Raw genomic sequence first — 23806 nt, 5'->3', positions numbered from 1 at the left:
GTGCATATGATGGGGAATTGAAGTCACCAAGAGTCACTGGTTGAGTGCGATTAGATAGAAAGGAGGCCAGGAGGGCCTTGGCTTTGTCTCGGATGCCGATGGCTGAGACACGGTCGATCAGGGTTGCGTGGTCGACCGTGTCGAATGCTGCTGAAAGATCCAGCAGCACCAGGACTGCGGCACCCCCACAATCAAGTATCATCCTGATTTCATCGGATGCCTTAATGAGGGCTGTTTCAGTGCCGTGGCCTTTTCTAAAGCCAAATTGAGGGTTATCTAGAAGGTTATTTTCATTGATGAAATTGGCCAGCTGAGTGTTCACCTTTTCAAAAACTTTTGCGGGGAATGGGAGACATGCAATTGGTCTATAGCTTTTGGTCTCTGTGGGGTCTAGGTTGTTCTTCTTTAGTTCTTAGAGCCGCTACATTACATTTGCCACCTATATTTGGAGTGTGCTCCAGTAGTAGATAACCTGTTACTGGAGTTGCTGTGTGAGAACGCGAATACCCAGGATATGCTCACTTTTCTCTTTTGACCCGGTTCTTTATCTAGGTAACTATTGTCCTGATGAGAGTCGATAATTGATTACAGGAAGAAACGTCAACACATTCTCTTTGAATTGTTTTTTGTGCAGGGACTGTATGTGGATTGGGAAAACCCCTCTAAAACAAGTGTATAATCATAAACTTTGTACTTTTTACAGTGTCTATTGTAGTTGTTGTTTGTATACTCGCTTTTGTCTAGGACTGCGTCATCTGCACATATTGCACCTTCATGGGATTTGAAAAGTAACTAAAAACTCGAACAAAATGAAAAAGTGACTTTAATTGATTTTTTATTTAATGTTTACTGGTATACAGTGCATTGAGACATGGGAGAAATACACACAGGCATAATCTTTTAATCATAAACAAGGTATTATGCTGAACGAGTCCCATGGGACACCTGTTTGGCTTACATAGTATTACCCTGATCCTTGTCGTCATTGTGGCCATACAGGGTTGTCCTTGTTGTATACTCGCTATTGTATGTACAAGGTCTTGTGAATACCAAAAAGGTTACTGCTTATGGGGTTGTTCACAGATAGCTCTCTTGTGGGACACTCACTTTTTACAATCATTTAGATATTTGTAATGTCACTCCAGTGACGTAACTGGAGTGCCGGACTGTAACACTATGTGTCAAGCAGAGGTCATCGGTAAGCACACCCCTCGATATCCACGGAGAGTGGAACATACCCCAGGGTCATATGAGAGAAGTAATAAAAGGCAGCGGGGCTCCTAGGCGTGGCTATTGTAGAAGTAGCAGAGGAAGCCAGCCGGAACAACCCTCCCTTTGTTTCCATTATATTGGATGTTACCATCATAATTTCTAGGCCTCAGGCAGCAGTGCTCAAATACCCAACACCTAATTGTTGTCACTCACGTCCAGCAACACTACACTGGCGATGAGGGAGGTTCGTGCACCGCACCTTGTCTTGCTGCGTCAGCGGCTTTGTGTTTTCACACGCAGCGCCCATGCTGCACACGCTGCACCTGGTGCACCGTTAAGCGAGATAGCAGTGACCTGAGCCCACCCGGACTGCTTCATAACTGGCACCCTGCTGTCCCTCCTCCCGCTGGCTCCAGAGCACGGACCGAGTCACCAGCCCTGTGCCTCACGGAAGCAGAACGCTGCATGCTGCTAGGCTCCCTCACAGGATGACGCTCCCAGTCCTTGTGCTACCCAAGCAACCCTTACCAGGTAGGAGCACACCGGCCCATTTCCCAGGTGCTGGACTGGTCTGCTTCCCATGTACTCAGCGGAACACGCACACATGCAGGCTGCCAACACCCTGCAAGGCCGCTCTCCCGCACAACGCACCTGAGGCGAGGACTTCTCCTGACTGCTTTCTCTCCTTTTGTGCGGCAATGTGCGCCACTTCCTGGTGACTGAAAAGAAACAACACAACACCAATAAAGCTACCAAAAATAAAAAACATTCAGGAAGAAAGTCCAACTTCAAAACTCAGGTGCAGGTGATTGTTCTGCCTTTAACACCATGGCTGGCATACCCACAATTTGAAGCTTTCACCATTGAAGGTGCACTCTCAGCTCAAGCACCCAGATGGAAAGACTAGGTTGAGCACCTATTATTATTATTATTCTTAAATTAAATTTATAAGGCGCACAGCTACCCGGAGGTTTCCCAGTGCACGGACGGTTTGCAGATAAGACGGAAGGGCTGTTTTACTGGCTGAAAAAACAGGTTTTCAGCATTTTACGGAAGCTTTTATGGCAGATTTCGTGGTGGAGTGGGGCAGGTAGTGAGTTCCACAGCACGGGGGCCAGGTACGAGAAAGAGCGTCCACCCATGCGAGAAAGCTTGAATCTAGGAACCGTGAAGTTTACTTGGGATGAGGAGCGAAGAAGGCGGGGCGGGAGATAAAGCTGGGCTAGGGAGCAAAGGTAATGGGGAGCTGTGCCCAGCTTGATCTTATGCATGTAACACAAGGCCTTAAATTGTGTACGTTGCTCAATCCTTAGCCAATGGAGATCACGCAAAGTGTCTGAAATGGAGGATGTTTTAGGTACTTGGCAGAGTATTAATTCCTTACTTGCCCTCGATAGAGGATGTTGCCGTAATCAAGCCCAGATGTAATTAGGGCCTGGATGACTGTTCTTTGGGTGGATTCAGGCAGCATCCATAATATCTTACGGAGCCATTTGAGAACAGTGAAGCAGATGGAGGTGGTCTTGGCTACTTGCTGTTTCATGGTCAGCTGATCGTCAATCACTATGCCTAAATTGCGAGCTGTTTGTACTGGTTTAGGGAGTTCACCCATTTCAGGAGGCCAGTGGCGTGGGCCCCAAAGGTCTTTAGCTTTCCCCATGATCAAAACTTCCGTCTTGCCACCGTTTAGCTTTAACCAGTTAGTGTGCATCCAGTTGGCGATTTTAAGCAACCCTAGCTGTAGGGATGAGACGCTGGATTTGTCATTGACGGATGAAGAAAAAAGAAGCTGGGTGTCATCAGCATAGGAGAAGATTGACAGCCCAGCCTCTTCTGCGATGGTAGCTAAGGGGCTGACGTAAAGATTAAAAAGCATAGGACTAAGTATCAATCCCTTGGACACTCCATAGGGAGAAGCATAGGTCTTTGAGCAAGCCGAAGGAGAGGAGACCTGAAAAGTCCTGTCGGTGAGGACATTTTTGATCCACTCTAATGCGGGTCCAACAATTCCCAGAGACTGGAGTGCTTTAAGGAGGGTAGGATGGGATACCCTATCAAAGGCGGCACTCAGATCAAGTAGAATGAGTGCCACCGTTCCCCCTTTATCCAGAAGCCTGCATATTGTTTCAGTGACTCCTAAGAGAGTGGACTCTGTGGAGTAGCCGGCTCTGAAGCCAGATTGGGACTCGTGTAAAATGTTATTGGATTCCACGAACCGTGCGAGCTGTTGATTCACGTGTTTTCAAAGACTTTAGAGAGAGCAGGGAGGAGGGAAATTGGGCGGAAGTTGGAGGGCTCCGCTGGATCTGCATTTGGTTTCTTCAAAATGGAAGAACCATTGCGTGCTTCCATTCTGCCGGTAGGATGGCTTCCCTCAGTGAGGACTTAAGTAGCTCCATGATGATTCTTAAAGAAGGGGAGTTGAGTTTTTGAAGGATATTGACTGGCAGTGGGTCATTAGAAGAGCCTGATTTAAGACTATTTAGGATAGAGCTGAAGGACAAGGGGTCTAAAGGTTGCCAATTAGTTATTTCCCTGGTAGACCATGGAGCTGCTAGCCCTGCTGAGCTGTTACATTTAGGCGTGTCCGATGTATTTATTAAGTGCTGTTCTGTTTTGGGAGTGGAAGACTCAAGTTCAGCGTAGATCTTTTCTACTTTTTCAATGAAGAATTTAACCACAATTTCACAATGTGCTTCATCAAGTGACGGGGTGCCGGTTGGCAGTTAGCTCCTGAGAGATTCCCAACTAGTTTGAACAGGACTTTATCATTATTTTGTGCTGATGTGATAGTTTTATTCACATATTCCGCACGCGCGATTTTGCACAGGGCATTATATTCTCTCTTTGCAGCTATATAGTAATGCTTGGATTCTAAGGCATAGTCCTTCCTCCAACGTCTTTCTAAAGCCTTGCATTTTGTTTTTTCGCTTTTTAATTTTTCAGTGAACCATGGGGCAGGTGGACGGTGATTGTTTGATTTCTTAAGTGATAAGGGAAGGCAGGTGTTCACAGATGCCGTTAACCAAGTGTGGATGGAGGCTGTGTCGGAGATTTGAATGGGTGATAAATCAGGGGCACTGTTCACTAGGTGTTGATTTAAAGCTTCAATATCAAGTTTCTTCCTACTTCTGCTCCTTATTTTGGGTAACGAGATAGCCGGTGACGGAGAGTCAAGTACTAACCTAAAATTGACTAAAAAGTGGTCAGACCAGAGAAGAGGCAACGCTTTTTGATTATGAAAGTTGGGTAAGTTTGAGAATATGGGGTCGAGCAGGTGGCCGTCCCTGTGCGTGGGACCTGAATTACTGAGTGGTATGTGCATGGCCTCAAGATCGGCGATCAAGCTGGAGCCTATCTTGCAAGTAGGATCATCGAAGTGAATATTTAGGTCGCCCACGATGCTATTTTTTGAGGCTACCAAATTCGACGGCGACAAGAAAAGAGCCATGCTCATTCATCTTGTGGGGAAAGAAATACACAGAATATCCAAGACCCTCACAGAAGCTGCTCCTAAAACACTCCTTCCTCTCATAGCAGGTTTAAATGTACATTTTGAGCTGATGGCTAAAAAAGCTTACAAGCGAATCATGTTTTACCAAGCCAGACAACACACGAAGAATCCATCGACACCTTCCACAGCCGACTAAAAGAACTGTCCAGCACATGCGGTTTTGCTAATGAGACAGAAGAAATACATGACCAAGTCAGCCAAGCTTCGCAAACGCATCCTGAAGGAGTCTGGAAGGTCGCTAGCAGACATCCTAACAATGGGCTGCATGAAAACTCTTGAAAGCACGTGCTTCCCACATGGAAGCTGTCCTTAACGCACCCCTGAAGGCTGAACCAGTTAATGCTATTGCCTCGTCACCCAGCACGAGCAGACCCAAGAAAGACTGTATGACTCCCAGAACCTGTGGCTTCTGTGTAGGCCCAGTATACAGACCATCCGAATGTCCGGCCTGAGGAAAGAAATGTTCCGGATGTGGAAATTTAGCGTGCAAACTGAACATTATCTGCGCCATCTTGCCTCTCCCCAGCGCCACGCACAACGAATGCACGGCCGCCATTTTAGGCACCCCGCTCTCTCCCCGCTCACTCTCGACCGCCAGCGTTTTCCCTTGGCGCTGCAAGCATCCCCCGCGCGCCGGCCACCCCCGCTCTCTCATACAGGCCATAAACCCTCTCCTTCTGCGCGACCCTGCTACGGAACCACTTCCAACCGACAACCCATACATGGTCATGCCTCTCCTTTGATAACCCCCTTCCTCTGCGCCCCATTGTCTGAACTGGTCCCAGGCCATCACCTAGCCCTGCGGATGCAGTTTACTGCCCCTACTGTAAGGGAAACACCCCACATCAAAGGGATTACAGTAGATCAAAGCCCCTACCCCCTGAGACCCGGCCAGTTGCACACACCCCCGGGAATTAGCGGAATTCCCTACTGCGCGATAGCCATCTCCCACTGCGGGTAGGGTGGGAACTTCTACTGTAGCTATGTGTGGGATCGGATCTGAGCCGGGGCTTCAGGGGATGTTCTTTCAGGCATCAAGGGAATCTCAAGAATGTACTATGTGTAATAAAGCAATAAACCAGTGTATAAGAGACCAGGTCTCAGAGATGCAGTTAGAGCACCTCGTGACGATACCTTGCTGTCTGATCTGATGTGTTCTGCTCCGACGGAATAAAACTTTGTTTCCTGCCTTCCAGTCTCCGGCGCCTGCCTCTTTTATTGGTAAATTATCGAGTGGTATGAGAGGCGATTACCGCCGGGCAAATACTTGAAAGATTATCAACTGAAACTGCCGCTACCATTTAACAATTGGCGTCCCAAACGTGGGGCCCATCAGCGACACGTGGATCCAGTGGGAGAGGTCCCGACGACAGAGTGAACGACTGCAACGATCGGGAGAGCTCCTGCCCAATAGACCCTCGTCTGGCAGCCGATCATCCGAACTTCACTGGTTCCGAGCAGACCTCTCTCGAGTGATCTACGGTCCTGACTGGGAACCATCAGGAGTGCCGCGGCAAATACGGAGAATAGAGGACGATCGGGCGCTGGAGGCGGAAGACGAGAAACTGTCCACGCGGTCCGGGTAAGGTCGTGAAATACGACAAAAGTGCGAAATAATTGATTGATTGTTTGAATACTAGTATTGCTCATTGATTGTTCTTTTTGAGATATTCGCTGTCTACAAACGGGGAGGAGTAGGAATACTCTCTCTCTCTCCCTTTGCAGATAGTGAAGGGTAGGTAACGCAGACTTTTGTCCCCGTTGAAACCCGTCGTGCCTATCTTTATCTCCCCATTGATTGATTGTCCGAACATTGATTGTTTTGAAGAATAGTACTTTTTGAGATATTCTCTGTTTGCAAATAACGTAGAATAGGAATATTCTGTCTAGTCTTTGCAAATAGTGAAGGGTAGGTAACGCAGACTTTTGTCCCCGTTGAAACCCGTCGTGCCTATCTTTATCTCCACATTGATTAATTGATTGATTGTCCGAACACTAGTTGTTCGATATTGGTTCTTTGGAGGTATTCTCTGCTTACAAATAACGAGGAATAGAGATATTCTGTCTAGTCTTTGCAAGCAGTGAAAAGATAGGTAGTGCTGACTTTTGTCCCCGTTGAAACCCGTCATGCCTATCTTCTCCCCACTGATTGGTAGTTGGTTCTGCCCGGACCGCTTATTAGAGGTGAACCACCCGGCTCCACTGGAAGGCACCCCTAATAAGGACATGTTCACTAAATATGGACTAGTCGCCGTAGCTTATAGCAAGCTGTGGCATAAATATACCAAGAAGGACCCCGAAAGTCAGTGGCCACTGATGGGATCCTTCGACGACCGCAAGATAGAAGCGCTAGAAGTAGCTCTGCGTAGCAATAAGACGACGCCTACTATGCTTGACAGTATTGGCATGTGGCGCAAAGAAGCGACGCAACGGAAAAAGAGGGAAGAAGTAAAAGCAGAAAAGGAATTACGAAAGGCAGCTCACCTAGCCGCTAAAAAGTTAGAAGAAGACATAAAGGAGAGAAGGGAAACTAAACTAAGACAGGAGCCCGAAACCTCAGGCCAGTACGCTGTTAGGACCCCTTCTTTGCTCTACCCTGTATTGTCCTCCAAGCAGCAAACGAATGACGAATTACTGTTAGGTCCCCCGACCATTTACATGCCCCCTCCGTATGCACCCTCCCAATCGGTAGTGCAACACCCACAACCCCCGAACACGAACGAAAGCAGTACAGGGGCCTCGGCCCTCACGGCCTCCGCGCCGGCTGAGCCTCTTGTACTGAACCTAACGTCGACTACAACGCTAGACGACCATGAGATAGGAAAGAAAGAGTCCACCAGAATGAATCGGTTAACTAAAGATGAACGAGCAGGAATTGACAAGATAGTAGGGACGCTGGTGGAGCGAAAAGAAAGTGAGGAGTATATAACGGACGTGTATAAATCGTATGCCGACGGCCGCAGACGACACTTCGTCGTACGGCTCTGTTATCACACCCTGAATACATATGAGGATAGGTACCACGATAAAGGTCCCGAAGGCCTAGCGGCCCTATATAGGAAGGTAGACATTGGGGAAGAAAGAGAGGGCGATGTAACGAACCTCTTCACTCGTACACTCGAGGTCTACCGACACCTTAAAGAACATGGACAGACAACCAAAACAGAAACCCCCATAGCAACTAAGCCTCAGGGAGGAAGGGCCGATGCCATGATGCCCATTAAAGAAGCTGCCCCCTATTGGGTCCCCCCACGGGGTCAGGGAACGCACGACGACATCAACCACCAAGATGCGAAGGGAAGGGTTGTATATAACTGGGTCTACCAGCCGTGGGACCGGCAAGATATTTTGACCTTTAGAAAGACCCTACCCGACTTGAGAAAGAACCCGACTGCCTTCTACACTGAATTAGGCACAGCCTTAGGCTCAACGATAATGACGTTAGCAGATATCGACTTGTTCTTTGGGCTATGTCTGCCGGCTGATGTGTGGAAACAAATCCGGAAAGTTGACCACGCTGAGCCGTTCGGATATACCTGGGTACAACTCGATACCATAGATAAACAGCGAGAACCTGGACAAAAACCCCCGAAAGCCATCTTAGAGCTCCCAGACAAGATTGTACAAAAGCTGAAGACTTTAATCCCAGAAAGAAAGGTAGACTGGTCGATAGTGACGGCTTGCCGCCAGAAACCCCAGGAGGATGTGTCTGAATACTTCTCCCGATTCGAGACTGTGTTTTCCGATTACAGTGGCCAAGACATGACCACCGCAACCGGACACCACCTCTTTGTCCAGAATTATGTAAAGGGTCTGTCTCAAGAAGTCTCCCAGAAGCTACAGACCAGCGAGAGTAGCTGGGCAGCCTCCAAACCCGCAGCAATTCTCCAGATGGCCCAATACTACGAAAATCAGAAGAACGAGAACGATAGGGCGTCAGAGAAGAAGAAAAAGGAATTAAAGGAGAGGGTGATGATAGCACAGTTGCAAGGGGTGACCATAGGAAGGGAACCCCCAAAAGAGAATTACCAACCAACCGCCCTTAGAAAGCTACCCCCTAGAGACCATACACCTACACCCTACAACGGACGGAGAGACTTAGATGGAAATCAATGTGCGTTCTGTAGAGGGTTCGGACACTGGAAATCCCAGTGCCCGGTCCTTCTGGAAATAAACAAGAATAGGGACCCCAGAGACGCAGCATACGACCACAGAAATAGAGGACAGGGACGAGGGCACACGAACAACACCATCAACGACAGGCCAGGCAGACCAAACACCTTTGATCGCCCCCGCCAAAACCAGTGTCAGCAGTCCGACTATGAGAGCACTCATGACTTCGCATAGGACCGCCAGGGGCAAGGGAGGGATCCAGTCGAACTCCGTGTTGACCAGCAAGGTCCTTACGTCACCGCTAAGGTCTTGGGCACAAAATCTCCATTCCTGGTAGATACTGGGGCGACACGTAGTGCGTTATCTAAACGACTGATTCCTAGGGCACCCTTGTCTGGCTCACACGTAACCTCAATAGGCTTTGACGGAACGCCCTCCACTAACCCCTTATCAGCACCAATCTCCTTTGACTTAGAAGATAACACCACTGACACGGCCTTTCTGCTCTCCTCCAACACCCCCGATGCTATTATGGGACTTGATTTGCTAAAACATTTTCGAGCCACTATCAGATGCTCCCCAGACGGAGTTCGAGTCATCCTACACGATAACCCAGATCTGTCCAGACCCTGTCACACTCGGCGTATGCTCTCTATAACCGATGCTGATATGTCCCTACTCGACACATTACCTTCACATCTATGGGCTAAAACCGACTCAGATGTAGGGCGCATGGTGATCGACCCGGTACACATAACCGTCCGACCGGACGCAGTGCTCCCAAAGCTTCCACAGTATCGGATATCACCCGAAGGCGAGAGGGCATTGGTGGAAATCATCGAGTCCCTGGTCGAGGCAGGAGTGGTAGAAGAAGTAGTGAGTAATGTTTGCAACAGCCCTATCCTACCCATTGTAAAGAAGCAAGGCGAGGGGGATGAGAAAGCCTACCGTTTCATTGTTGACTTGCGAGAGGTTAACAAAGTAGTCATACCCCAGTACCCCGTAGTCTCAGACATCACCACCATCCTCACCCTGATTCCATCCACCGCCACCATCTTTACTGTTATTGACCTCAAGAACGCATTCTTTTCCATCCCCATCCACCCAGACAGCCGCTACCTGTTCGGCTTCACTTTAAAAGCCCGTTCGTACAGATTCTGCAGGGCACCCCCGGGGCTACACTGAGAGTCCCAGTATTTACAGCCAAGCCCTCAAGAGGCAACTGGATGCAGTCCAACTGCCCGATGGAGTGGTATTGATACAGTACGTCGATGACATTCTTTTGGCGGCCGACACCACTCCTCTTGCCGTCACAGCCACCATTCACCTCCTCCGCTTCCTTGCGGAGAACGGTCACAAGGTCTCCAGAAAGAAATTGCAATTCTGCCAGCCCCAGGTAACTTATCTAGGCCACCTACTATCCAAAGACGGGAGGAAACTTACCCCTGACCGAATTCAAACCATCCTAGAAACCCCTGTTCCCAAAACTCAGAAGCAAGTACGATCCCTAGTGGGCCTCACTTCCTTTTGTCGACAGTGGTTGCCAAACTTCAGTCTCACCATAAAGCCTCTGCTTTCCCTGCTGGCTAAGGATGTCCCCTTCCCCCTCCCCTGGACACCCGAATGCCAATCCTCCTTCAAAGAATTACGAGACGCCCTCTGCTCGGCCCCAGTCCTAGGAACCCCAGACTACACTAAACCTTTCTCCCTCTACACCCACGAAAGGGAGGGATGTGCGTTGTCTGTCCTAACCCAGTCCATAGGCCCTAAGCAACGCCCTTGTGCCTACTTCTCTGCCACTCTCGACCCCGTAGCCAGAGCCTTGCCCGCCTGCCTTCGAGCAGTAGCCGCCGCTGCTGTCTCTATCCGACAAAGTGAGGGGATCGTGCTCTCGAACCCCCTCACAGTATTGGTACCCCATGCTGTTGATACCCTCCTGAACCAAACCAAGACTCAACACCTGACTAGCGCACGACTGACTGGGTATGAACTGACTCTGCTTGCACCCCATATCACATTGAAACGATGCACCACTCTGAATCCAGCTACTCTACTACCTCTCCCTGACGCTGACCCCAATGCATCCCCTATACATGACTGCGTGACCCTCACCGACGAACAAACCAAGAGTAGGGTTGACCTCCGGCATACTGCCTTCCCGGACCCTGACGGAGAACTGTGGGTGGATGGCTCATGCATCAAGCTCCCTGATGGCACCACCTCAGCTGCCTATGCAGTCACCACAGCTCGAACAGTTGTTGAGACAGCCCGCATCACACAGCGATCCGCACAGGCGGCTGAACTAATTGCCCTCACACGAGCCTGCATCCTGGCAGCAGGGACAACCGCAAACATTTACACAGACAGTCAGTATGCCTTTGGGGTAGTTCACCACTTCGGGCTCTTATGGAAAGAGAGGGGATTCTTGACTTCTCATGGCACACCCATCCTGCATGGAGACCTAGTCTCTGCCCTGACCGAAGCAGTCCTCCTCCCCACACGGTTAGCTGTGATCAAATGCCAGGCACACAAGAAGGTGACAGACATTATAGGTCAGGGAAATGCACTAGCTGACATTACTGCCCGAACCACAGCCGAGAATAGGTCCACGACCCATATGTACGTGACCAGGTCACAAACTGAGAAATGGAAGGATGCTAGGGAAACGATTAGGGATATCCAACTAGCCAGCACACCACACGAATTAACTGAATGGGCCCGGGTAGGATTGAAGGACGATGACGGTTGTTGGCGAACTAAAGACTCGAACAAATGGCTGCTACCCGACTCATACTTGATCCCCATGCTGACCATGGCACACTCCCCCGCACACATAGGGTCTGCCCCCATGATCGAACTCATCTCCAAAGTCTGGCACAACGACAGAATACCAGACTCAGCCAAACGTCTGGTCCAACAATGCCTAGTATGCCTCCAACACAACCCTGGGAAAGGAACTGCTGTACCCCGGGGAGGGTTTGGGGTCCCCAATCACCCCTTTGAAGTCCTACAAATGGACTACGTCCAGCTAGAAAGGTGCCAAGGTTTAAAGTATGTGCTTGTCGTTGTATGTGCCTTCAGCAAGTGGGTGGAAGCCTACCCGACCCATGATAACACCGCTATGACTACCGCAAAAGTACTACTGAAGGAATTCTTCCCCCGATACGGCCTTTGTCGAATTTTGTGGAGCGACAATGGCCCCCACTTCGTAGCCGAAGTTATCCAACTCATCTTAAAAGGGTTGGGTGTAAAACAGAAGTTCCATGCGGTCTTCCATCCCCAATCTGCAGGCCTGGTTGAGCGACACAATGCCACATTGAAGCTTAAGATAGCAAAAATAGTCGCCACCACAGGACTAAGATGGCCAGACGCTCTCCCACTAGCATTGCTATCAATGCGTTCCACCCCCACCAAACACCACTTAACCCCCTACGAGGTCGTCTTTGGGCGGCCCATGAACCTTTGGACTGCACCAAAACCATCATCCATCCACGACGTCCCGGACGTCCTCATGTCTGACTATTTGTATAACCTAACTAAGACGTTGTCTGTTATCCACCAGCAGGTGCTGCACGCCATTCCCGATGTTTCCAGGGGCCCGGGACACGACATCCAACCCGGTGACTTCGTCTTAGTGCGTAACTTCCAGCGCACCAAGAGTCTGGAGCCCCGGTGGACGGGCCCCCTGCAAGTCCTGATCACCACCCGAACAGCTCTTCGAGTGGAGGGGAAACGCAATTGGCTGCATGCACACCACTGCAAGAAGGTATCACCGACCCTGACAACCACGGACAACATCACCACCCAAGAGGAACTACTGGACAAAGACCGACCATCCCTGAACCGCTGCCCGGATACAGAGACACTTGAGTTGATTGAATATCCCGATCCCACTGTGCCATCCAAAGAAGGGTATAACTTGCGACGAAAGGAGAGAACTTCGGCTAAGCAGACCACAGGCTAAGTGGAAATCTCAGAACGGTAGCCTAGTCACCTAAAAGGCCACCAGGAGAGAAACTAAAACAAAGTCTGTGGTTCTGCCCGCTACCGAGTCTCTTGAAGGTGATGGAAGCGCCCGACATGAAGATGATGGAAGCAACCGGACGTCCGAAGATCCACTACAGAAACCCAAAGACTGACCGAATGCACAGCTTAAAGACTATTGCACTTTTCATTACCCTTCTCTTTTGCCTTCTCCTCGTGGTCACCTTCTGGATCATGGAGGAGAGCACACCCGCTCATAAGACATTACTGACCACCGTTCAACCTACCACCACGAAAGAACATTATCTGATCTCGCTTTCACCCCAACTCCGAGAAAGGCGTAAGGAGTTCTGGAATAACTCTTTTGTGCAGTTGCTCCACCAACACAATCTTGCTACCAACGCCACTAATTGCTGGATCTGTGGACTGCTACCACATGCCACTGGACACTCTATCCCTTTCATCCCTTCACCTTTTTCTGTCCATGGTTCCTGCCTCGCCTGGCTAATCCTCCTGCAAGAAAGCTACAAGGACAATGCCACTTCCGGCAGAACCATGTCACACTTTTACCATGGGTTCTGGCTGAACAAAACTGGAAGAACTTCTGCCCTCTTCTGCCCTCTGAGATCGAACACTTCCTTTCACATGGACATCCCTGCCAAAGAACGAGTTGAAATGCAAGTGTTCAACAATCCAGCCAGACCCACCTTCTCTTACCTCCGGAAACGGACGGCCGCCACCCTAACAGTGGCCCTGTCCGTCATCAACATCACTGGGTCTGTATGCCTCGAAGGCCTGGGGGCACAGCTGGTGGGCCACAGCTCCTGCCTCATCACCCGAACATTGGACTCAGTTGACCCACCCTCCTTTGTTGCCTCCCCGAATATGTACTTCGTCTGTGGTACTAAGGCCTACACCTGGCTTCCGAAAGGTTGGGGAGGCACCTGCTACATCGCCTTTGTCCTTCCTCCGACGTATGTGGCTCCAGCAAACCATCACCGACAGAAACGGGCCAAAGACATTGTGCAGGCCGACTCCACCGGAGCACAGTTCATGGACGCAGTCAAAGGCCTTGTTCCACTCTGGGGTCCGATGGCAAACAGCCGTGCCATCCGCCACTTAACCCAGGCAGTCGAAACGGCAATGAACATTACAGCTGGCGCCCTCGCCAACAACACCGCTGAGCTTCAGGCCGTCCGCCTGGTGGCTCTCCAGAACCGCCTTGTTCTAGACGTGGTTCTGGCAGATCGTGGAGGAGCATGCCGCATCATTGGGTCCAGCTGTTGTACCTACGTACCGGATAACTCACCCTCAGTCTACAAAGCAATTGAACATCTCCACAGACTGTCCGCAGAGGTTCATCAAGAACAAGAAGAATGGTCACTGGGGAGTTGGTTTTGGGACACTATTAAAGGTTGGGGATGGAGGCTGTTTTCATTTATCCTGATACCGATTGTGTTACTATGTGGATGTTGCTTGGGGATTCAGTGTCTGCCACCTTTATGTTCGCTTTTTATGAACTGCATCTGCCCTAAGACTTTGGACTTTGAAACTGAACGGATGAAAGCTCTGAACGAGGTGGAGGTACGGGGTATTATGGGGATAGATCCAAACTAGGCAAGCTGGCGAGACATGTTAAAAGGGAGGACTGTGGAAATTTAGCGTGCAAACTGAACATTATCTGCGCCATCTTGCCTCTCCCCAGCGCCACGCACAACGAATGCACGGCCGCCATTTTAGGCACCCCGCTCTCTCCCCGCTCACTCTCGACCGCCAGCGTTTTCCCTTGGCGCTGCAAGCATCCCCCGCGCGCCGGCCACCCCCGCTCTCTCATACAGGCCATAAACCCTCTCCTTCTGCGCGACCCTGCTACGGAACCACTTCCAACCGACAACCCATACATGGTCATGCCTCTCCTTTGATAACCCCCTTCCTCTGCGCCCCATTGTCTGAACTGGTCCCAGGCCATCACCTAGCCCTGCGGATGCAGTTTACTGCCCCTACTGTAAGGGAAACACCCCACATCAAAGGGATTACAGTAGATCAAAGCCCCTACCCCCTGAGACCCGGCCAGTTGCACACACCCCCGGGAATTAGCGGAATTCCCTACTGCGCGATAGCCATCTCCCACTGCGGGTAGGGTGGGAACTTCTACTGTAGCTATGTGTGGGATCGGATCTGAGCCGGGGCTTCAGGGGATGTTCTTTCAGGCATCAAGGGAATCTCAAGAATGTACTATGTGTAATAAAGCAATAAACCAGTGTATAAGAGACCAGGTCTCAGAGATGCAGTTAGAGCACCTCGTGACGATACCTTGCTGTCTGATCTGATGTGTTCTGCTCCGACGGAATAAAACTTTGTTTCCTGCCTTCCAGTCTCCGGCGCCTGCCTCTTTTATTGGTAAATTATCGAGTGGTATGAGAGGCGATTACCGCCGGGCAAATACTTGAAAGATTATCAACTGAAACTGCCGCTACCATTTAACACGGATACGGAAAGCTCAAGCACTTCATCAAAGTGTATCGATCTAGCAGAGGACGATCCCCGCTTACCACAATCAATGCCGTACCATATGACCAAGAAAGGAGCAGCGACATGGATGATGACGACAGTGAAGAACACACAATCCACTCCATCTTTGCTTTAGGCACGGCCTCTCATGGAGAGCGCCAGCTTCCCTGATGCCAAGTCCTCATCAGGAGCCACCCACTAACCTCAGTGGTAGAAATGGGTGCATCAATCAATATTATGTCCTCTAAAATGTACAACACAATGCGTCCACCTCCGCAACTATGTCAGACAACAATCAAAGTATTTGCTTACGGCCAAGGCATGCCACTAAACATAAGAGAAAAGTTCCAAACAACAGTAGCCTATGGATCGCAATGGATAAACGTGCCGATCTATGTTGCTTCTGAAGGCCATGGACTGCTACTGGGATGCCAGGCTCCAGAAGCGCAAGGAATTGTTCGTTTCGCATTTGGCATACACCAAGAATCAATCACTCACATCCTAAATGAATTCCCCACCGTGTTCAATGGGATCGGATGTTTGAGAGACATGGTCACATTACACATTGAGACTTCTGTGCAACCCATAGCACTCCACCACCAACGGGTTGCATTCCACCTACGACCATTGGTGGAAAAAGAACTGGAGAAACTGGAAAAGGCCGGCATAATCGAAAAAGTGATTGGGCCCACCCCGTGGGTATCTGTTGTGTCTTGAATAAGTTGATTCACACAGGAGTAAGGTCAATCAAATAGGTTTATTCTTCAAGGAAGAAAGACCGCACCAAGGACCCTCGCAAAGCAGCTCCCATCACCAGCCCACAGCAGTAACTGACTATCCTGGAGCTTCAAAGAAGCTGGCATTGTAATCACCTTGGTAACAAGTGAGGCTGTGATGCAACATGCACTAAGAGCAGGAAACATAACGTAGAAAACATAGGAACATAAGGATATAACAGTATCACCAAACGTTGTCACCATAAAACTTAAACAGCCCTGCGAGGTCAGGATATGTGTGGACATGTGCATACCCAATGTGGCAATCAAAAGAGAGCACCATCTTACCCCGACAATAGATGTCCTCTACTTGAGAACTCAGCGGAGCCTGCTGGGTCTCCAAACTGAACTTACAATCAGGATACCACCAGCTGGTCCTTGCTTAGGAATCCTGTTACATCACAACCTTTTCAACCCATGTAGGACTACTGCATTCTAGATGACTGAACTTCAGAATATCCAGCACTGCTGAGGTATTCCAGAATGTGATACAAGAACTCTTAGCTGATCTCCCCAGGGTTGTTAATGTCAGTGACGACATACTCATTTATGCGATGACCATACCCGAACCTAATCAGCAACTATAGCAGTTACTCCAACAGATACTAGAATCTGGGCTCAGTTTACACCGAAGCCAGTTTTAATTCCTAAGACAAAAACTGCAGTTCTTCGGATATGTATTTTCGGCTGAAGGAGTGGTACCTGACCCTGACAAGGTGCAAGATATTAAAGAGGCCCTACCGCCAACCAAAGTGACAGAACTGCGCAGTTTCCTAGGCATGGTAAATTACTGTGGCTGCTTCATCAAGAACCTCACTGAGCTCACCCGACCGCCCAGGGATCTTACAAAGGCCGCAAACCCCTGGTCGTAGAGCTGTGAACAGGAACACGCTTTTCAGGCTACTAAAGAAGCCCTGTCAGCAGACACAACCTTAATCTATTTTGACCCTTGGAAGAAAACAACCATAGCAGTAGACGCAGGGCTGAAAAGTATAGGAGCTTTATTGTTGCAACGAGAAGAAGGAGTGTGGACCCCAGTGGCTTTTGCCAGTTGATCCCTCACGGCAATGGAACAACGATATTCACAAATCAAGAAGGAGGCAATCACCATACACTGGGGTTACCGACATTTCTATCTATACATCTATGGCCATCCGTTCACCATGACAACAGACCACAAACCCCTCATACTGCTGTTCAAAGGCCCGGCCTCCAAACCGCTGCAAGAAATGAGAAGTGGATGCATAACCTCCAAGTTAACATCTGCAGAGTGGAATACCGCCCTGGTTCCCAAAATCCTGCTGACTATTTTTCGAGACATCCTCGAGCAGCTACGCTTCAAGAAGAAGACGAGGCAGATGAAACGGAGGAATATGTGCAATACGTGTCTGACCTGTCGCACCCCCTCCCACTCTCCCTTGAAACAATTCAGAGAGCAACACACAAGGATGAGTGTTTGCAAAAAACATTCAATGCTGTAAGAGCCGCCCAGTGGGCGACTTTCAAGAAACAATGGATGCACCTCATCCCGGAAGGCCGCCGCATCATGGAAAGTCTGTACCATGTGTGACTAGAGCTAAATGCTGACCCTGATGGATGCCTTCTGAGAGGACATCTGTTAGTCATCCCTGAAAGCCTCATGGACCAAGTAGTTCAATTAGCCCACGCTGGTTACCAAGCAATGATCAAAACCAAGAACTGCCCGCCATCCCCAGTCGTCACTGAAAAAGGACCGAAACAACCATGGGTGAGTGCGAGCCTTGATTTCGGGAGCCTACCCGATGGAAGACACACTAGTGTCATAATTGATGATTAGTCACACTATACCAAAGTAGAGATAATTTCTTCACTAAGTGCGAGTGAAATGATACCTAAACAGGAAAAGATCATGGCCACTCATTGACTTGTCAAAGTGCTCAGGACTGATAATGGACCGTCGTTACAAGTTCAAGAGATAGCGGCCTACCTCCAGTCACTAAACATATCCCACAGAAGAATCACACCCCACTGGCCTCAAGCAAACTGGGAAGTAGAGAGATTCATGCAGACCCTAAATAAGGTAATCCGAATTTCTCTGGCCAATTAGCAAATATCTGATCTTGCCATCTTCTCGTTCTTGTGAAACTACAGTCAAACCCCACACTCCACAACTGTATACCATGATTGTGATTAATCGTTTTTGCGAGTTGTCCGTTTGTTTTGTTTTGGAGAGGAATATAATGTCACTCCAGTGACGTTACTGTAGCGCCGGACTGTAACACTATGTGTCTAGCAGAGGTCATCAGTAAAAACACCCCTCAATATCCACGGAGACTGGAACATACCCCAGGGTCATGTGAGAGAAGTAATAAAAGACAGGGGGGCTGCTAGGCGTGACGATTGGAGAAGTAGCGGAGCAAGCCAGCCGAAACAGCCCTCCTTGTGTTTCCATTATATTGGCTGTTGCCGTCATCATTTCTTGGTCTTAAGTTGCAGTGCTCAAATACCCGACACCTAAGTGCTGCCACTCACGGCCAGCAACACTACAATATTGTGTGAAAAATGTACTTATATGTTGCATATATTCATAGCAAATAGAATCCATTAAAATGCACACATTGTCATTTCATTTATTTTTCTGGTTAATACACACTTTATGCATGCATGTATACATGGCAGATTCTTCAAAGCATGGGTCTAAGCTTCCAGTGTCACCATCCAGAATTGCCAGGACTGAACCTGTATAGACCAGTCCTATATTTGTATGCCATGAGTACAGTTTTCACACAGTGAAAGACAGCATCACACATTTCTACCTCTTGAAGGATGGCTTCAGTCCAGGGATTCTCACAAGCAGTAAATGCTCTATGGATGGGATGTATGTGCACCCTAAGGCTGCTGCTTTGAAAACTGGTTAGTAGTATGTATGTTATACCTGGAGATTAATAGACGAATGTCTGAATAAACATATTCATATCTCTGTATCTCTCTCTCTGATTAGTAGGTCTTGCCGAAAGCTTGCTAATTGTAGTGTAGGAAGTCAGGCTTGATAGAATGTATCTTTTCAAGCAAATTGGTTCTGTCGGGTAACAAAACAGTTATTTCATACGCGCAAACAATGTCGCAAAACCAAAATATTCATAAAACATTGATATCGCCAGAGCCTATACACATGTATACATTAATCATAAATGATCACAAGAAACAAATCAAATGTATATCTATTTTCCTTTTATCCAAATTAAATTCATTCAAATAAGTTTCTTTTCTGAGATACACATTTTTGCTGTAAATGGTGCTCAAGTGACATATGTGCTCAAGTGAAAGAACAATTTTGTGCCTTATATACAAAGTGGTACAGGGTTAATATACAGGGGGTAGGACACGGTTCTTTGATGGCCAGCCTTATAACCAAACACCCTGATTGCTGTCAATGCTCCTTTTATAGTACAGGGCTATGGTTGGTCTGGGCCTTGGTATATCGTCGACGTTTCAACCCTAGAGGTGCTCCTTTCGGTAGTCACTGCGTGTCTTCATCAGGACTGTGTGCGGGAGGGGGGGTTTGGAGTTGTGTATTTACAGCCTAGTCTGGAGAAAAGTTCATGCTGCAAGTGTCCCTAAGTGGCACATGTCATGAATTCAGCAGCATCCGAATGGCTGGAGTCAAAGGGGATAAGCTGGGTGAATCGGCATTTACAGCGCAGGCTTCCGTCCTGCTACTGCTCAGGAGCTTCCCCCTGCCACTGGCGAGTAAATCCCACTTGGTGAGGGCTGATAAGGCCCTGTAGATACTGTTCTAGTCGGTTAGCTAGTGTTTTAGTAAAGAGCTTGGCATCTGTGTTGAGTAAAGCTATTGGGCGGTAAGAGGAGCACTAGGCTGGGTCTTTGCCCGCTTTGAGTATGAGATATCTTGGCAGCAGCCATTGTGGGTGTAAGGCCCGTGTCCTGTGAGATGTTAAAAAGATGCAGGAGATTGTCTTGAAGTTGAGGTAAGAATATCTGGTAAAAAAGCACAGGTAGCCCATCCGGGCAAAGGTGTTTTACCCAAAGGGAGGGCCCAGACTGCAGTGCGCAGCTCTTCTGCCGTAACGGGGCTGCCCGAAAGGGTGGCATGGTGTGGGTGTAGGGGTTCCCAGTTACACTCGGTGAGATAGGAGTAAAGCCGCGAGGGGGAAGGGTCACCTGGGAGTACAACTGTTGGTAGTAGTCCCGGAAGGCCTCTAGTTTATCCCTCTCCGCAGTCGTCCATCCTAAACTACCAAGCTGGATTTTAGCGATATGGGTCCTGGCGCGCTTGTGTCACAGCATACGGGCCAAGAGTCTACCCACTTTAGCTCTGCCCTCGTAGTACCTCTGCTGAAAAGCCAGGAGTGCACGCTTTGCCTTGCCTGTTCAGTTGCTGCACAACTCTCCTCGTAAAATAGCTAGTTGTAGCTTGGTCCTTCGAGATGGAGCTGTTTTTTCCAAATGCTCCAGTTGGTTGATCTCTGCTTACAGTTTAGACTCTACCAATCTCGCCTCTCTACCCCACACAATAGCAGTGGTCGTTATTTTTCCCTTAATAGTAGCTAACAGGGTCCAACCAAGTGCTCTAAACCCTCTGGATGCGTCACTCTCTGCAAGAGACAGTCTGTGGGGGGCTGCCATCAGGAGCCCAACAGAGGTGTTGAAATCCAATCGTCATAGCTCCTCTCCATCCCAGCAGGTCTGGGAGAGGGGCATACAGCAGCAGTTCTGCCTTCTGGAAACGTGGTCATGCCTGACCTCCTTTGGAAACATAGGGAGTCAGCAGTTGAGTGAGCAGGAGAAGCTGCTCCACTGAGACTCAGAAGGTGCTGGATAATGTCTTGGTTTGTGTCTTGTGTGGACGACTCCACCTGCCGTTTATCTGGCCGTCGCTGAGGAACCGTGGTCCATTTGAGCCAGAGGTCTCATCCTGAGGGGCCTAGAGGCAGGGGGTCATCCTCTTTCTGAGAATCTATTGGGAGCCCCAACAGTGTTCTTGCTTCCGCCAGAGATCGCAGTGAGCAGCGCTTGTTTTCCCATTGAAACAAGAAGGCAAAGGGGTGACCCCACAGGTAGAGAATTCCCAGAGTGCATAGCTTACCACTGAAAGGTTTGAAGTTGCGGCGCTTTCTCAGGGTGATAGTCGAGAGATCTTGATAGAGTTGTATCATGTGGCCTTGAAACGTAAGCTCCATCTTGCCCCTAGCTGCTTGCATGATTTCTTCCTTCTCTGTGAAGAAATGGAGTCTGGTCAGGCTATCTGGGATGTTTTCCGTGCGACCATTTGCAGTGGCAACCCTATCTAAAGCAGGTGGTGAGGCATCCTCGTCATCATGAACTGCCTGTCGCAGCACCGCCATGAAGGACATGATCTCAGTGCCTTCTGAGCCCTGGGGCCCCCCGTATGCGGATGTTGTTCCAGCGGCTCCTATTTTCTAGGTCTTCTTGCTTGGTTTGGAAGTCGACGTGTTGATCTTCCAGCTCTGTTACCTGGCGTCACAGCATCTCCTGGTCCTCTTGTCTGGCATCAACAGTCCGTTGCAGGTCATCCGCCCTGTCCCCTATTTCGTAAGCATCCCTCTGAATTTCGTGCAAGCAGTATTTAAACTCTTCTTTGAGTGTGGAGATATCCATTCAAATTTCCTGTAAAAAACGGTCCATGTATCCCTGAGTGATCGGGGCAGAGGACTTGTTTGCCGTCGCCGCTGGACCGCAGCATCTGACTATGGGGCCTTATTCCAGAGAGACAGCACCGAATCGTCTTTGGCTGCTTTAGAACGCGGCATAGTGAGGTGCCTAGTTCGATAGAGCACAGGAGTTCACCTTCCTCCAGTCTAGCTGCTTTCGAGAAATCGTGTGCTGGTAGTGACTTTATCCGCAGCAGTAACCCACAGCGCCCATCCTCTCTAGGGGCACTGTTGCATGGCCCACCGCTTATAGTCCCTGCCTGTGTGGGATGCCTGAGGTCGCCGCAAGCAGTTTATTGAGTACAGTCCCCCCCACTCGTGGTGCTCAGCCCAAGGTCCCTACGTAGAGGTATGTGGGGATTGATTACTCTCCAGTTGCTACACCAGTTGCCAGCAAGCTGTCCACCATGTCAAACTGGATCACATGAGGTCAGCCTGGTTAGCCCAAAACTTTCCCCAGTTGAGCACAGGAGAGTGAGTGACCTCCCCAAGCGAAAGAACCTCTCTCTAGCCGGGTATCTCTGTTTTTAACTGTACTGGCTGATGAATTAGCCTTCAGACTGCACCTTAACTGGGTGAAGGGTTATTAGTTGTCGTAGGGTGTAGGGAGCGGGAACACTGTCACATTCTCTCTATAACCCAGAGAACACGCGCATGCAAACAATTAGGCGTGAAATGTAAATAATGTAGGGGTTACTCTCTTTCTTTTACATATTACTTTGTGTATTGCAGATTACATTTGCTGGTGTTTTCTGTTACATTCTTTCGCTGTATTGCTTCACTTTCTTGAAGCTTTTATTCTGCCCTTCCCACTGGCCTAGGAGTGAGCACAGACTGGATTTGGTCCCTTTCGTTGAGAACCATTGTTTCAGATATCTTGGTTTGGTAGGAACAAAACAAGTTTATTTTCACTGATTATTCCCACACTTTTCTCGTTGGTATCTGGTTGCTGGCATTATGGAGCCCATGCTGAGGACCCCGGAGTTTGGCTCCGTAACTCCTCCCCCGTAGTAAATGATACAGGGGACATTAGAATCCCCTTCAATGGATACTCTGAGTGGTCCCCGAGGGCACTCTTAGAAATGAGGAATTTACAGGGACTCTGTAATTCCAGATCTGATTCTTCAGTTGATTCCTCAGTTGGCCCTGTATTTCTCCCATGGAGTCTCCAGCTAAAAGATGCCAGATCTGTGGAGTTCTAAGTAGCGGTGGGCGGAATTCGTGTAATCGCGTTACGCAAATCTCAGCGAAACGGTAAAAAATCTCCGCGAACACGCAGAAATTCCGCGAACACGCGGAATTGCTTGTTCGCGATACTTTTTTCCTGTTCGCGATCGCTGTTTGCGTGCTCGGGGAGAAATATCTTGCGAACACGCTTATTGAGAACGCGAACAAGCAAAAAATTTCGCGAAGTCGCGGAACGCAGATTTTTGGGCAATTTCGCGTTCTCCGCGGAACGCGAAATTACCCAAATTCCGCAAATTCCGCGAACGGAACGGAATTTACCGCCCAGGCCTAGTTCTAAGAGAACTCTTAATTCCATCGGTGTCGGTAATTTTGCTACCGGTCCTATCGGAAATAAGAGGCACTCTTAAAATCGGGAAACAGTAAGTAGCATAAACTGTAGAGCTGGCCTCTAACTGATTACCAGCTTAATTCGAATTTAAAGTGTTTGTGGTATTTTGTGGAATAACAATACAGAGATGCAATTTTAGGGCTGCGACTGTATACACCATTAATTAATTTGCTTTTATATTTTCTAAGGATGAAAAAAAGCAATTAATGACGACCAACGTGTGGCTGAGACAGGTAAGATTTTGAAAACCAAGCCTTGAGTGTACCAAAACATGAAAATTAATTTAAAAATATGTTTTCATTTGTTACAGGCACAGCTTTATGGGTAATTTGTGGTTTGCACATGTTATTAACGTATTTTTTTCTGTGGAGTATTTTGAGTTGTATTTGTTCGTGTGTAACCAGTCACTTAACTAATGAAAATATTCAAACAGAAAACATTTCAAAGT

At 48.8% G+C, this 23806-nt stretch overlaps 1 protein-coding gene across 1 annotated transcript in view; it reads left to right on the top strand.

The window, feature by feature from the left end:
• CHRNB3 (cholinergic receptor nicotinic beta 3 subunit) overlaps positions 1-23806 on the top strand; it is an 864386-nt gene that overhangs the window by 360752 nt on the left and 479828 nt on the right. Inside the window, exon 3 of the mRNA XM_085636631.1 lies at positions 23547-23591. Within this exon, the coding sequence (XP_085492757.1) occupies positions 23547-23591 (45 nt within the window). The remainder of the gene's footprint in view (positions 1-23546; positions 23592-23806) is intronic.

Source organism: Triturus cristatus, chromosome 2_1 (genome assembly GCF_964204655.1).
Source record: "Triturus cristatus chromosome 2_1, aTriCri1.1, whole genome shotgun sequence".
Taxonomy (NCBI): Eukaryota; Metazoa; Chordata; class Amphibia; order Caudata; family Salamandridae; genus Triturus; species Triturus cristatus.
This window is presented reverse-complemented; position numbering and strand designations above follow the sequence as displayed.